The sequence below is a fragment of the Anoplolepis gracilipes genome, chromosome 14 (assembly GCF_047496725.1).
Source record: "Anoplolepis gracilipes chromosome 14, ASM4749672v1, whole genome shotgun sequence".
Classification (NCBI taxonomy): domain Eukaryota; kingdom Metazoa; phylum Arthropoda; class Insecta; order Hymenoptera; family Formicidae; genus Anoplolepis; species Anoplolepis gracilipes.
Genome location: NC_132983.1, coordinates 3,665,966 through 3,683,500, shown reverse-complemented (window position 1 = coordinate 3,683,500; position 17,535 = coordinate 3,665,966). Strand labels below are relative to the sequence as shown.

At 32.7% G+C, this 17,535-nt stretch overlaps 1 protein-coding gene and 1 long non-coding RNA gene across 11 annotated transcripts in view; one reads left to right on the top strand and one right to left on the bottom strand.

Annotated features, from left to right (window-relative positions):
• Window positions 1-17,535, top strand: part of LOC140673262 (uncharacterized) — a 115,952-nt gene that overhangs the window by 29,366 nt on the left and 69,051 nt on the right. The window contains exon 3 of the long non-coding RNA XR_012048033.1: window positions 7,876-7,945. This is a non-coding gene — a long non-coding RNA (uncharacterized lncRNA). The remainder of the gene's footprint in view (window positions 1-7,875; window positions 7,946-17,535) is intronic.
• Window positions 1-17,535, bottom strand: part of LOC140673240 (neural-cadherin) — a 192,860-nt gene that overhangs the window by 122,263 nt on the left and 53,062 nt on the right. For 7 of the 10 annotated variants that reach the window (XM_072906040.1, XM_072906045.1, XM_072906044.1 and 4 more), the window contains 3 exons: window positions 15,890-16,080; window positions 2,203-2,392; window positions 1,327-1,509 (listed from right to left, as the gene is read on the bottom strand). In XM_072906040.1, coding sequence (XP_072762141.1) covers window positions 1,327-1,509; window positions 2,203-2,392; window positions 15,890-16,080 — 564 coding nt within the window. The remainder of the gene's footprint in view (window positions 1-1,326; window positions 1,510-2,202; window positions 2,393-15,889; window positions 16,081-17,535) is intronic. The other 3 variants (XM_072906041.1, XM_072906046.1, XM_072906050.1) reach the window with 1 other exon arrangement.

Here is a 17,535-nt window from a genome sequence, read left to right as displayed (position 1 = left end):
TTATACATGATAAAGTAATTTCTGATTATAAGCATGTTCGATTCAAAACAGCTAAAAAGATTACTATAAAAATTGGAAAATAACAATATTAGTCTCACAAGTGTTGAATTTTCTTTGAAAATTAATCTAATTTAGTCCCCAGGAGGCTGAAATCAACATCTATATGATATCTCGGATATCTTGCTTCTGCTTCCCCTCGGGAGTTAACACTTAATCTCAATATTCAACGCGTAATATTACGCGTTCATAATCGTAACTACACCTACATTACAAAATGCGTTTCGTAACGTAGCAACCTGGTTTCCAGCGCAAAACGAATGATAATCATGCGATTAAACATCGGTACGATGGTATATACGTGTTGTTAACGCATGTATCTATTATAATACTCCTGTACGTGATAAATTCAACGCCACTCAAACACGATCGTTGGAATTGCGTTACTCTGTTACGGAGTTTATAACGTTCCTGCTCAACAGCGGGAATACCGGTTTTGCCGCGCATGAAATCATTAAAGTTTCGACGCGACGATCTAAGTTACAGTCTAAAGCACCACGTATTCCCCAATTCCCGGCCGTTCTTTCGCTTCTCACCCTCAATCAGGACTTCGACGACTGAACTCCCGTAAGTCGCGCTCAAGTGCCGGGGTATAACGCGATACGAGTGTGTTCTTTCGTTCTTTTGTGCAGCCTCGATGCAATCTTCCTGCAATTGATCCACTCGAAATCGAATCTATACGATAAAGAAGTAGAGAGTTTTGTGTCGATGATGCGTCTTTCTCGGCTATCTTTCATTATAATCGAACTAATGTTCGCAAGGTTTTTCACTCTATTTTATAAATGCACGACATAAGTATATGAAATATCTTTTTACTTCTTTCATCAATTTCTTTGATAAATTGCATTGTAATATCGATATTTCAAGTTAAAAATAACACTGATAACAAATTTAATTTTATCAAAAGAACATTTTATACGCACTTATTTTTTCTCCTACATTTTAAAATCCACAAAATAAATACATATATTTATTAAAGCAGCTGAAATTTAAATAGTTCGCTATACGTATTACCACGAAATGTGTAATTTAATTTTAAATATTTAGCGAGTCATCTGTTAGAAAATAATTGTCACTTAATTTTTTTTACCGTTAAAGTTGAAAAGAGATGCGTAAAAGGACGTCAAATCAACAGCTTAAGGGTCTGCATTGTGTTCACACATTATCTTGTAAATAGTAGACTAATCGCAATTAATTGATTGCTATCGCAATGTGTCCCGGGATATGTCGATCTGTTTCACTATGCAATAACGCTTGATATCGATTTACCTGATTATTGGGGAATGTCCCGTCCTTGTCGATTGCGTTCACCTGGGTGACTTTACTGCCCACCGGTTCACCCTCGAGTACGGTTTCCTGTTCTCGTTCGGTGAACAGCGGTATCTCGTCGTTAACATCCTCCAGCATGATGTACACGGTCGCTTCGGAAGCGAGCTGTTGAGCTCCATTATTCTGAAGGAATAAAATTGATTTGCGATTACAAAATCTTATACATTGTATATTTCTCGATATTCTCGTATTCATCGTATATTCTCGACATTCTTTTCTAATTATATTTACATATAAATGTATGAAAACGATTTAAAATATATGTATATATTCACTTTGAACTTTTCTCTCTCAGAGCAGTGATTTATACGCGATTAATTTATATTTGAGATTAAATGCATAGAAAACAGAATTACATTAATAAGCTAAAATTGGATAGGCAATAGAGAGCCGACGCGGATGTAAGGCGTGAGGCCATTGTTTATTAGTTTATTAATTAATTTTATTTATTAAATTAATTAATAATAATAATAAATTAAGTAAGAAGTGGTTTATACTACCTCACGCCTTACATCCGCGTCGGCTCTCTATTGCCTATTCAATTTTAGCTTATTAATTATTAAGATTCAGTTATTAAGAGCCTGTTATTTATTAAATTGTGCTGAGCAGAATTACATTATTGACGCACAAATTATAATTATTAATTTTGTAAAAAATTATACTTGCTAATAATTGCTAATAATTTCGTAAAAAATTAAAAAACAGAGATTATTCAACGGCGTCATGAAATGAAATATATGTATACATATTTATTTTTTTCTCTCAAAGTTTAATTGCGTCAAGATTTTTTCAAACGTGAAAGTACGAAAGACATACCTCAACTCGTATGGTGAGATTGTATTCTTTTATGCTCTCATAGTCCAGCGGGTGGTTAACCTTAATGTCAGCCCAAGTCGACGATTGGTCGGGGCGTTGCTGAAGGTAAAACGTATGAAACTTGTTCGTCTGTGCCGTAGAACCGGGCATTAAGTGGTAAAAGACCGTCGGATTATTGTCGATTCCAGAGCTGTCGACACACACAAAGGTACATATTACAAAGGCACGCCACCGGCTGCCCGAGAGCGCCGTGAACGGCTTAACGAAACGGAAACGGAAAACGGAAAAACAGAAACGAGAACGGAAATTTCCTAAGATAGAAGAGAAAGAGAGAGAGAGAGAGAGAGAGAGAGAGAGAGAGAGAAAAAGAGAGAGAAACAAAAAGAGCAGATATATACATATCGATATTTTGAAGATGAAACAACCGATATCTTTTACGTGACTCGGGAATCCAAAGACGATTGTTACATACTCGGTTATGTAACGTTTGACCTGCCCTTTTCACGAAACGATATTGGTTGTTCCAGTTTCAAGATACGAATATACAGGAATACCCTTGCGGCTAAATGTGATCCCTTTTGCCATCATCTCTATTCAGATCGTAATATCTTAAATAGGAAAATTTAAAGTTTTATTTTTGTCTAAATATTGCATTTAATGTTTATTATGCTGGAGAATAGACATTTTATTTGAAATACTGAAATGTAAGTTTATATTATAATAAATGAAACAACATCACTTGGAAAAATATCATGTAAAATTTTTTTAACAAACACTCAATAATAACGTATCTATTTTGATATATTTAGGAATGCAAGTACACTGAATATTTATTCGAGCTTTAAATATTTAATTTTTAAACAATAGATATTATTCATGTATGCTTGTAAATGTACATGTATGCTTTATAATAAGTCAATATAAATGGTAAATATATTTTAAAATATAAATGAAAAATATATTTTTTCCAGCACATTTTTGAACAATAATTTACAATAGTTTGTATTATTCCGCTTTTGAGTCGTATTAATTTCAAATTTATTTTAATATTGACTCAACCATTTAATAATCAGAGCCATTTTATGAGAAAACAATCATACAAACCGAAATGCAATTTAATGTCATTCAATCAAATATTTATCGAAGAAAGATAAATTCTTATTACGCTAGTTAATCTAAGAATTTATAAACAAAAAAGGAACAACGGATGTTCCAGAGCATCCTGTATATATATGTATAGTTGTATAGAATTGTTATTGCCAATATATAACGAGAAAAAACATAAATCTTGAAATAAAAGATATCGTCATGCGATGTGTCGTATACGCTTTTATATACGCGCGAGCGCATACGTACACAATTAGAGAGAAGGAGAAAGAGAGAAAGAGAGAGAGAGAGAAATAGAGAGATAAATATTATAAATGGAGTTCTTTCCTTTTTTTTTAATTGACGCCCGACCATCGTCATTATGGAAAAAAGAGACTCTTTCGCTAGGGCGTGTCAAGATATCTAATAATAAGGTAAAACGACGATTGTAGTAGTCCACAACAACAAAATTTCACTGATCTCTACACATTAAACCCTCATCATCTACATGATTATTTTGCTGGTTCTTGCGTGGTTTATTTTGTTCGAAACCGGTATAATTTCAGTGATCACGAATTTCCGAGCAGTATTATGCAAAAGTGAGTTAATCCGCGAAGTAAAAAATATTTATATATGTATATATAATATATATATATATTATTAATAAATTATATATACAGTTGGACCGGCAACATAAAAAACTCCACATTTCAAACTTAATTTACTGAAAAACTACTGCTCGTAAAATGGGTCAACTCGTTTTTCCCACAACACTGTTTTCCTTTATAAATGCACAAAAGTAATTTCAACATCGTGATATACTTGACACATGTATGTAATGAATATTAATGTACATTTTGCTGTGTGCCTAGAAAATTAAATATACATCGAAATTATACCGATTAAGATGCGTAGCGATCAGTGGGAGTGATTTTTACCTAACGCGTGACACGTTTTTCGCTTCCCGTTGTCGCCCACGTTCCTTTTTTTTCCCTTCCGTTTCTCTATTCGGTGCGCTTAATTAACACACATCTGCGCGTGTACATATAAAATCGTTTAATATAATATATATATACGCGTATTATATAACACACACATACACACACGGGAGCGATAGCTTCCTGCCGAAGAGCGGCCATAATCCTAGTTGACGCAGTCAAAAGATATATTTGCTGCTCTAGCTACATTCGTCCCGTTTGCTCACGTGAGCTAATTACTATCGTTGATTGTTACCGCTGTTAATTCAATAGCAGAAGTGTTACGTTTCCATTGTATGTGCCGTGTTAGAACGCGCGAGTCTTGTTCGAGTGTGAAGTTGAGCTTTGTGATTGAAAGATTAATCGATCAGACTGTTATTTGTTAACATCAACAATCTTTACTGTCTATTGATGTAGTTTCCGGAATGTTGCGTATTTCGATGCACGATAATTTTAAATTTATTTAGCTGGCAAATTTTAGAATTTATTTTAAAGAATGCAAAAAAAAAATTAAGCTACACATTTCGATGATTATTTATTATACTCTCTCATGAGAGCGTTGTGTATCATCTATTGCTTTTTAAAAAATATAAACACTTAAGCTTTTTGGAGTTTAAAGTTTAAACAGATGATAAAATAATTATTTTTACTTTGATATTTTTAACATATCTGGCAATAATCTAACGAAACGTGATATAATGTTACATTTACATTGATAATATTAAAGAAAATGGGTTATCAGTTAAGTGTGTAGGTCTATAATGCAAGCAGTTCACTCGTAAAATTCACAAAATTCTTTTCGGCGATTTAAATGCCATGACAATTCCATTACCCAGTAAGTTTAAAATGTTAAAACCGATATTCGTTGGAAAAGACGTAAGAAAGGTCTTTGGAGAATGGCTCGAGGGAATAAGAAATTAGCGTTATTATCTGGAAAAAGGTCACGTTATTATTTTATATTTTTTTTCTAAAATTCCAATTGTGATAACTGAAAAATATCTTAATATATGAGATATAGAACGTTGTAGAGAAACATTGTTAGGTAAAATAGAAACTAGAGTTAATTATAATGAAAATTAAGATTAGTATTTTACGAAATAGTTTAATTAATAAATTAGTACATATAATTATTGTATACCGCAAAATACAAATAAATTTTTAAGTTTCTATATAAATTAATAATTTTTAGATGCAAATACTATTGTTTATTTGAATATCATTACAGAAAACACACATATTCTGAATAGTCTTTAAATAATTAAACAAACTTTCGACATGTAATTTTAATAATATTTTAATAATAAAACAAATTATTAATTAACAGGATCAATTAGTACACAACTGTAAATATTTACTTCATTATATATTCTGCTTAAAAACTTAAATGAAAAACTTGATGAATTATTAAAATTATTTCTGTAACATGAAAATTTAATTAATTTTGTAATTAAATATCGATAAAAGATGCAAGGTAAACTTCTGTCTTGGAAATCTTACTCAAGCGATTATCACGTTTGGATCAATAAAAGTTACGCGGAATTCATTAACTACAATTAGTCTTTATTTACTAATTTGCGATTTGTGAAGTGCTTCGTTTGAAATTAATTATTTCAATTGCGCATTATCGCCTGGTCTCTAATTTGATTTAAATTAAATTAATTATCTTCTCGAAAACGGATAAGCATCCTGCAGAAATGGTTACATTATTAGAAGTAATCAAAATTTTGAATAATATATGATATGTATTTTGGATTTATATAACTTAAAATTATTATTATTAAAATTATTAATTTCCATTCATTGAAATCTCATTGAAGAATTTAATGTAATTATTTTTGAATTTTTTAAATATATCTGAACTTATGAGACATGTTATAATTAAAAGTGTTGACAACATAAAAATCATATTAAAAAATAGTAATAGAAAATTAATTTCTTATAATATCATTTATCTTTTGTAAAAGGATTGTTAAAGCAGCATATGATAAAAATTTTTAAATTAATTTCTTTGATTAGGCTTTTTCGAAATTTTATTTAATTAAGAAAACGAATAAATTTATTCGTTTCAAGTAAACAAAATTTTATCGAGGATTGTTTTTACGAGAATTTCTTTCTTAGAATTAATCCTTGAAAATCCATAACAGTCTGATTTCGATAACTACTTACATGATTCGAATTCATTATTACTGCATTATATGCCCAATTATTACGTGTTCGATTATTTGTCGTCTATGCACGCGCGCGTTATGTGTGTATATATATATATGTGTATAATGATGCGTGCGTTTCCTTGTTTCGCGCGAATGAACGACCTATCGCGTGTACACACGGCTGTACACAGCCGTCGTGTTATCCGTTAAACGTCTACGAAATGTCCATTGATACGGAAGGAGTCTGGTGTCTCCTGAGAGAGATCTCTCCCTGGTTCAAAGGACACGCGAAATTGACAGTGCCGTTTATCATCTCGAATACGGGCACGGCGTTGACGTTTCCATACGAAGTTCCGAAACGACCGATCGTAATTTAAAATAATTGATTCTTATAAAAATTATTTTGATCAATGTAGAAAGTTTATTTATTTTTTATTAAAATGCATGTCTGAATGCTAATAATTTTGATGTTTTAAAAACAAAATCAGGAGAAATTTAAACAATTATATAATAAATAAACATTTTAAGCTAATTTTTAAAATAAAATTAATATTGTTATTTTATTATTTAATTTATCTTTATGAAATTTAATTATCTCTTGATATATTTATACGTATATCGCCAAAACTTTTTAAAAACTTACGAATGATTCTTATGAAAAATATTAATTCTAAATTTAAAAAAAAATAATCTGTTATTAAAATTACAGTTGGTTCTGAGAATACTTTGTATATAAAATGTTTTAAGAAGAGGAAACGAAAAAGAAAAATGAATTTTTAGGCGAGTTTTTCGACACTTTTCCTTAGCGAAAATTTCATTTTACAGACGACTTTATTTATTGTAACTATTTACTCTTGAATCTTAAATGTTGCGTTATTTGGTCATAAAATCAGAATAAAATTTTCTCGAAATTAATTAAAAGATTGAATTTTGTCGCCTTTCTACGCGTTTTAAAGTAACTTTATTTCTAAAAATTATTAAACTTTAATGTTAAGTAGATCTTATAAAGTTTATGCTAAGAAAAAATGATCTCCAAAATCCTTAGAAAATATATTTCTATTATAATGCTTATATAAAGATAATTTTCATATTTTCTGGATGTAACCCGCATTAAGCATGTTATATACATAATACTGCTTATAAAAGTCAAAGTTCTCAGACTGCCTCTATAAGTATTACACATTACGGACAATATCAAAGTGCTAATATAAATATCAACTACAAAATAATTAACTTCTTGCAGAAAGGATATTATAAACTTGGAATTCTATATACATAAGAGAAAAAGATACTAAAATAAAAGAAAAATATTAGAAATATATAGAAAATAAAAGAAATCTTGTAAACGCGAAAAAACAAAATTGCTATTAATTTCTGTTGCATATTATATATATATATATATATATATATATATATATATATATATTTTATTATTAATAAATATTTTGTCTTATTCACAGATTGCGCTGTGCTACATCTTTTTGTGTTGCTCTACATCTCCGCAATCGACATCTTTAAGTCACAACTTTGGTGAGTCTTTTGACATAAATTTGAGAATCTGACTTTCAAAATTATAAGATACACAATTTAGTGATTATGCAATAATACTAATACGATTGATAATCGCGATTTACGTTTGTCACTTACGTTTTCTACTTCAAAATGTCTCTCTCGGATATACTTAAACATCATGTATAATTTTTATCTAAATAAAATTATGTAGATAAAGCAAACCCACAAAAATTAAATTAAACGTATCATTAAGTATTCGTTAGATATAAATCTCAGAAGTTAAATGCAGCAAACATCTCAACCATTGTATATATCATGCTTAAAGATCTTTAAAAGATTCAATCTTCAGACTGTACTTTCCTCGGTAGCGCCGTTAGCAAAACGAGCTCGTTTGTGAATACGCAAAGATCTGTTAAGTGCTCGTGTTCCGCCCGGAGCTCAATCATTTAAGTCGCGCCGTGTTACATTTTGAACGTAGCCATGTTAAGTTTACCCGAACCAAGATATTGCGAGAGACGTGCACTATCTCTCCTGTCCTCGTCGCTTAACTTCAAATGAAAAGCGAGTTTAAGCATTAAAATATCATTTCCCAGAGATATTCTTAAAACTTCGTCCGGAGATCTTAAATCACGTTCGTCCCGGAAACGAGACGTCTCTTCCGAACGTGATCCGAAACGAATTCACATTCGAATTTACTAGAAATTACATTAAAGCGCAAAAAGATTTTGTTTGAAAAATGTAGCAGAAATATTCCTGCGAATACGTTTTACGACCAATTTTATTTAAATAAGCGAGAGTATCTCCGAATTGCGGGAAATGGCACTTTTATGTACGGATGGAAGGATTTTCTGTGAAAAATGTTGGCATCTTTTTACTAGAGACGGCAAAACTGGCATGGCACGACGTATTTTATGTTTAATCCCGATAGCATTCTTTTTTCTTTTATCAACCATATTTTTCCGGTCTAACATAAAATCCGTGATACTATCTATTCGTTATGAGAGTAACAGTCTGCAAGCGGGGTTTTAATTCATGAGTCACATTTATTTGAACATTTTTACGTTGTCTGGTAACGTTAAAAAATATAAATACAACTTGATTATTAATAAATTAAATGATTCTATTTTCTTTATAATCAGTGAAAATTTAAATGTTTGTAACTTTCTGTTTATACTTTTTAATATTGTAACATTTAATTTATTGTGCAATATTAAGAAGAATTTATATAAAATATGGAAATTTTATTAAGTGCAAGTATTTTAAATACTGAAAGATAAATATTTTATCAAAAAATTCTTAATTCTTAATTATATAAATGATTTATTCCGGTAAAAGAAATCTCTCTTTTAATATTAAACAAATTCATTTCTATTTAAACATATGTCTAACACATTCACAGTGATTTTTCCTGGATCTGCATCGGATAAAACAGATATCAGAGAAGTAAGTACTATGAGTAATTCATTTACTATCGCACTCATATCGCACATACATTTTTTACGTTTTTTTCACGTTTGTCGTGCAAAAATCCGTGGGTCAGCGAGAGCTACGCGACTACGCGGTAGCAGTGACGAGGAATAACGCGATATATTGAACGAATGGACAGTAATATTGACACACGAACATTTTCGGCCATTAAAAATCGCAAAGGATACTTTTTCGCAGTTTAACAGAATATGAAAAAATGGCATTTTAATGGTATACGATGTGCGTATCGCGTTTTCATACGCAATTTGACAGTCTGATCAATATTTAATTTTAATAATTTCCAGCGAAATTTAAGTGCGAACGTTTAATTTAACACGCATGATTATAAAAGAAATATATTCATAAAATACTTATGATTCTTTGCTGCAATTATTTTCTTCATTTCTCTTTATTTATTATACGTATATCAACATTTTACTTTAAAGTTTCATCTTGTTATGCTTTGCAAGTCAAGTTTTCATTGCGTAATTCAAATAATAAAATTACGTCAAAATATATTTATCCTTATAATTTATCTTATATTTCTATCACTTCCATGTCTTTATTTAACTATTAATTTAATATAAAATTTTATTATATACAATACTAATTATATATATTTAATATATATATATATATATATATATATATAACTATTTTTAAAAAAGATGATAGATAATAATTATAGACTATTTATAAATTTAGATTAAAATCTTACATATACGTACTAATATATTTAATATATAAATATTTTTAAAAAACCATGGTAGGTTTTAACAATTAGTTTCTTCGAAATAAAATTGATTGCAATACTATCAAAAAATTTGTCATTAAAAGGAAAGAAAAAGAGAATCTAGGACATTGCATATATCATACCAAATAAATAACGATTTACACTATCAAATCGAACGGTTATATTATAGGTATTCCATAGCGAAATTATTTCACTCAAAGTATAATTTTTGCAATATCGAAACTGTCCTGCAACACTCATTTAAAATTCGTTTAAAATGCGGAATATATAGTGTGGATTAATATCTGCAAAATATCGAAGCTGCTTTGAAACGTGCGATTAATGTCCCGGAATATAACGGTGTAACTCGATCAAATTTCAAACCATCATACAAAAGATTCTAATAATACCGCCATTTATTACTTTTATCATTTTGAGAAATAAATTGCAACCACCAGTGATATATTATAAACTGTACAGATAGCACGTGTGTTAATTTTTCGATTTTCGATTTCGACCGTGTATGGTAATCAAAATTAGCTATGATTAACTTTTTTCAATCTAAAAATAAGTATCTTCCAAGATAAAATTATTAATTGCAATATATAGAATAAAAAATTTGAGGAATAACATAAACACTGATAAATCTATGTATTTCGCGTAAACATTCAAGTACTCAGACTTTCGAGTCTCTCGAATGAATTTTCCGAAATTCTTTTCGATTTTTATTCAGCCAATTTTCTCTTACTTTTCACATTTTGCATTTTCGATACTTTCACACAAATTGCTCGTGAAAAAAAAATTCTCCACTGAAATTGATATGAAGCGAAAAAAGAAAAATAGTTTGTGTTGTATTACAAATGTTAATTAATTCTTGGTTTACTCACGAAATTATACATACAATGTTAAATGTAATAATTAGCTCATTTGAAAACTCAATCTCATATTGATTGGTTGTTTGAATAATATCTCAATTTTTTTCTTCGCAATTTAATTCGATGTTTATTAATCGTGATTGGAGCAGGTAAAATAAACTCACGTCACCGTGTGATTTTTTGCTGATTAATTCCGATTGCTCGTTAGCGGTGCCATCGAAGCCAAATGTTAATTTCGGAGAATTTTCACATTACTACCAAAATAATAGCGTAACCCGTGCCCGTGACGAACAGCAGCTGTGCACGGTGATTTTAATTGCTCGTTATACGTAGACGTCTGACGGATGATATTGCGTTCACCTCGAGTAGTTTATAACATCGCACACGTGGTGTTGGTTAGTATAATAGGAATAGTATAGTACAGCTCATAAGCGTGACCCTTATTGTTAGTCCGAAGGTTTGCATGTGAGTGAGTATGTGACTGTGTGCTCGCATGTGTACAACTACGTAAGTATGTGAACAAGAAGCCAGCTTGTACAGATAAGACTGTCGCACAGAGCGGCGCGTGTAGTCAAAAGTTACGGTAGAAAGGGCAAAGTTTCGAGAACGTAGATCTTATATCCCCAGTCGGTGCAACCGTTTCTTAACCCTTGGTGCGCGGTGACGATGCAACTGTGTCTGTATGCGTATCTGTTGTGTGATTATGAGTGTGTATCGTGTCCACGTGAGCGTATCGTTAATCAATTCCAATACGATTTCATCGAAAAATTTGTATAGTACAACGTCTATACAAATTCCACTTATGAGTATACAAATTAACATGAGTATACAAATTCCACTTATGGAAATATTGGATTCGTGACAATTTGATTTGATTATTCTCAAAGAATTTTTTTTTTTTTTTTTTTTTTTTTATGACAAAATCGTACTGTGAAAAATTAATCTCGATATCAGCTCACTGGCCAGAAGGATGTAGAATCGTTTTCATTTCGAGTCTCGTGAATCTATAATATCTTTCTCTTTCCTTTCCATGTGAAAAAAAAAAGGACAGGGAGAAAGAAATTCTCGCTAGTCGATACGTGAGCATTTCGATTCGCGAGCATCACATAGCGATGCCGGTCAACTAGCAAATGCTTTCGCTCGCTCAATTTTAATTGGAGAGATAAAGATATATAAATCACAACTACGCTATACTGCCCGACGTGATACGAGACGGTGAGTCCAGCAATTAAAAATATGCTCTAACTATCATCAACTCAACAATCTAAATCGTTGTTCAACTTGCTGTCGAGCGGCGCACAAAAAAAGGTTGTCGCCGACAAAATGACACTACGAAAACACACTACGCTCTCGAAGAAAAAGAAAAAAAAAAATGGGGAAAAAACAGAAGAACGTGATTGCACACGTCGTAACCTAACGCAAGATAAGCAACTGACGAAACATGCCCAAAAATTAATTACGGCATTCATGGAACGTATGTCGATGATTGGATGGATATGCGTGTCCTGGCGACGAACTAAGATTGTGAATCATAGCGATTTAAAAATCATAACAACCAAACATGAGTGAAATGAAATATATATGTACATATGGCATACTTGAATATGCTCGATTGCAACTTGCCAAATCAGGCATCGAAAATTATAATTGCTCGATCGCATTTGCGGTCTTAACTACTTGACTGACTCGCGACTCCGATCATCGTGAGTGACGAGTCCCAGGCAGGAACGCATACAGCAATAAAAAGACGAGACCAAACAAATTTTGAAAAAAGCCAATCTTGTGCAAAAAAACGAAATAACTCAAAAACGAAGAAGACACGCACGGAATGAGTGTAAATTATGAGAGACAAATAAGAAAAAAAAAAAAAAAAAAAAAAAAAAACGAGAGACAATAGTTTATCAAATTAATATATATATATATATATATATATATAAATATATATAGTTTCAGGGGGAAAGCAATCTATTCGTATAAAACATGCCCAAAAATATGTTTACGGCACACACAACAAATGTATGAAAGATAGATAGGTAGATAGATAGAGAGAAAGTTCTGCGTCTAATCCGTCGCGAAAATTCGTCGTACAAATTAGCTGGCAATGACTTGTAGTATATGATATCGCTATAGAATCGCAGCGCAGAAACAAACACGTGACTTAAAGTACCTATTGCTTGTTAACGTTGCGGCTTAACACGCTGCGTGGCACGAATTGATGTTAATGCGTTTCTTGCTGGGCCGCGAATTCCCGACGAGAGAAGTGATTATCAGCGGATGATATCAAAGTGTGTGTATGTATATATGTGCGCGCGTGTGTACATCCGATAACATCCCTGCGTCGAGACTTGTATGCGTGGCGCGACGTTGATGAGGAAAGTTGGCGGAAAATGGCAAACTAACGCCGAATAATGAAACGTTTTGCTGCATCCCTTTCCGACTACCATTAAACCAGCGTCCTAACGAGTAAACTCATCGGAATTAATCCTTCTGAAATGTCACTAACGTTACTTACGGTTCGGCACAGAATTTGTGTCGTCTGGAAAATCTGTTACAATTTTGAATGCATGAAATTGGTGAAACTTGACGTTTAAAATGTAGTAGGTAATAATATTTATCGTATTTAGATGGAGAAATTACGTAATATAAAAATTTGTATATAATTCTCTGAAAATATTTTTTTTTTTTTTTTTTTTTTTTTATATTATTTTTATATTTTTGCATCATTTTAAGACGATTAAAATTTTGTATTAACTTGTAAAATAATTAATTAATGAAATAAATAAATGAACATAATGATAAGAAGTGATTGAAAAATTGTAAAGATTACAAAAAATATAATTTTACTATGTATCATTTAGTTTTCTAAATATTCGAAGCAAACTGTAAAATTATCCAATTTGTATTCGTTAATATTTCTGTTAAAATACTCATGAAAAATTAAATTAACGCATGTTTGGACTAGATAGTCACCGGAATATTTGTATGATGCAACACAGAGAATTTGTCGAAATGTACTGAATTTATAGTAAAATGCACGTACTATCTTGTAGCGACAGCGCATGACGATGACATCTGGCACTTCTCGCGCACCGTGTACGTATGTAATTAGCCAATTCGTTTTCGCCGGAAGTCCATGTGTCTCCATGAGACTACCCGTTAAAAGCGATACGTCAAGCGCAAACTACCCATTACTAACGTTTTTTTCGACACGGCTTTCGGTACGTTTGCAGCAAAAAGACGCGTTTGCATCGGTCAGCTGGATTTTTTTTTTTTTTTTTTTTTTTTTTTTTGCCACCGCGCAATTCACCACGCATCCGCAATATTTTTTTAAAGTTATATTTTATCCGAAAAGTTAGAATAAAATATGACGGAGAATATTTTTTTCAATCTTGGTAAAATATTAAAAATAATATAAACTGTATACATTTAAAAAATTGATCATTAAACTTTGTAATATTGAGCTGTAACGCTATTTAAACTGATATGTATTTTTGATTGTAATTAATTATTTATTTTAACTTTAGATCGTAATCAACATGTTGATAATAATTCATAAAATTGCCGTTCTTCTCCTCATGTTTGCGCGAATTAATAGTAATTCCTAAGCAACAATGGGCAGGACAAACAATTAATATTTAACGCAATAATAGTAGAAGCACGGCTATATCTGTGTCGATTATCGTGCAACAATGGGACTCACGCTTTGTTCGGAAAATTACGTTCTAGTGATAAATACAAGCGCCGAGACGGATACTCGACATGGTTCTTCTTCGGATTCAACGTTTCTTGTATATTTTCCTTGCGAATTACAAGTCATTCTTTTGAATAAAAGAGAGTCTTTGGTCGCGTTGTTTATTCAATTTACGTGTACACGAAAGAGGCACCTTCTTGTTACCTCGATGGAAAAGAAATAAATCTCGCTGCGGAATCGATTAGAGCTCAACCGCGAGAGAATGAAAATGGTTTCGTATTTTCGCGTAGAGATGCAACAAAACGTTTCGAGAACGTAATCGGCTCGATGGAATCACGCTATTTGCTGCACGCTAAGTCGAAAAAAATGAAGCGCTAACGAGGCCGGTACCGATCACAAATAGCTTCACATCGCAGAAAAGAGGATACATCGCGTTTAAGAATGTATGTATGTGTGTGTGTATGTGTGTGTGTCGATGTATGAATTTTCATATAAATGCGAGACGCATTTATATCTTCGCGAGTGTGAACGCGATTTGAGGCAATAATTCTCACGTGAAGTTTTGCGAAAGAGCTAGAATTTATAAATAAATTTTTACGACAATTAATAGAGTGAAAGATTTTAATTATTAATATATTGCTACATCCGCGATGGATAATCGATATGAAATTAATTAATTTCTATTTAAAAAAATAATGATGATGATGATTGCTAATCTCTACTGTTGTTAATTTATTCTCACCGAAAAGATTATCCATTATCTCTTTATCTGTTACTCTTTAAAAAATACTACAATATACTTTAATTATCTTTATTACAGTACCGAATGCATTTCAACAATCGACATTTGAAAGGCTCACGTTCAAGAATCATTGCTCTAATATCAATGTTTTGCGAAAAATAAATACCTCCGGTATCCTTCACGTATTCTCTTATCCTCCCATGTATACTCGACATCACGATTATGTTTCTCCACCACTCAACCTCCTATATACTCAAGTCTACGATGTATGCGAGCGAGCGAGCGAGCGAGCGAATAATGTTGAATATGCTTGTGTGTGTATGTGTCGAAATGCGTGTAATGTGGAATTCGTACACAATATCAATTAACGTGCACAAGAACAATACTGCCACGAGATTGCGTGCAGGGCGGGTTCGTGCAGAGAGCCGCACGGAGCATTGACAGTGTGACAGACCTGGCTTTAATAGACACAACTTTAGCCCCGACGGCCATGTTCTCTTTAATGTAGATCGGGCCGTACACTACGTAGTCCCATACGGGCGGATTATTCGCACGGTCCACAACGTCAATCTGTACCTCCACCGTTCGCGACAAGGGTGGGTAGCCCCTGTCTTTGGCCATTGCTTCCAGCTTGTACGTCTCGCGCTATGCGGCCAGACCGCGTGTATATAACAAACGGGAACAAAAAACAACGGCGTTAGTGTTAAGGCGTTAAGGCTCGTGGCAAAAGGGGGGAATAACGTCGTTGGTGCACCGTCGCTCTTTCCGGTGATTTCTCTCTTTGAGAGGAGAAGAAGAAAAGAGGAGGGTGTTTTTTTTTTTTTTTTTTTTTTTTTTCTTTTTGCATCCCCCATTTTGGCCATCACATCTCGCGATGCCCCGTCTCTCGGTCTCGACCTTCGCCTGGAACGTTTTTGGCGAGCGCGAGCTCGCGCATTATATATGCACGCACCCTCGTGCTGAATTCGCTCGTTCGACTGTACAAAGATTACAACGAGAGGCTCGCACGAATGCGAGATTATACGTATTGATGCTCGCAGAATGGGCCGGAAGTTGAATGAGCTCTGGATGGATGATCGACGACACTCCCGCAACCTGCATTCTGCGCATGAATAACGCAAAAGAGCGCGCACCAGGATCTCTCTCGCTACATCCTCGCCTAATTACATATATATATATATATATATTACATTTATATTATAGCGCGCTAGAGAGAGAGAGTGAGTGAGAGAGAGAGAGAGAGAAAGAGAGAGAGAGAGAGAGAGGCGCCAGTAGGAAATCCCGCTTTGCCTTCCCGCGTTCGCATAATTATGGTTATTATTGCGTATGTTTATTACTGCTACTTTTGCGCGGCGATCGCTGTGTCTGCCGAGTCTTTGAAGACGCACGGTTCCTTCTGTCGCTCTTCTCTTTGTCGAAATAGTGAGAGCCTGTTCGATCTTCAAATGTGGAGTAAGTTGTCTGATTATGTAATAGTCGAAAATTATATCTTGAGACGAAATAATGGCAATAAATTTATAAGATTCTCTCGGAAAAAATTATAGTAATGATGTACGTTTTATAATTAGAATCGTGTCTTGTTAATTTATATACAGACTTCACTTACTCCATTTGAAAATCGAGAAGCTCGATTATTTTCAAATTATTACTGCCCGATCGAACACTCGCTGCCTCCAAATATCGTCGAAGAGCGATCGCCGCGACTCGCTACAGTATATATTAGGAAGAGATAGTGGTAGTAGTAATAGTAATAGAAGTTGTTGTAGTAATAGGAGAAGGAGTGTCCGCCAATTTAGCGATTTACCGCGCCGCGCTTAACCATAAGTGCTTCCGCAACCAGAAAGAAAGAAATAAAGAAAATGATGTGTACCTTTTGTTTCTGTGTGTTTAATAAAAGAATTGATTATACAAGTGTATGAAAAACATTAACAAAACTAGAGATCATAGATGTCGCGTGACAGGAATAGAAAAAGAAATGAAATGGAACAAGGTAAATAGAAAGAATAACGTAGATTAAAAAAAAAAAAAAAAAAGAGAAAGAAAACTTGGCGTGAACTCGTAAAGTAAATTTAAACGGAATCGGGAATCGAAGGGAATCGT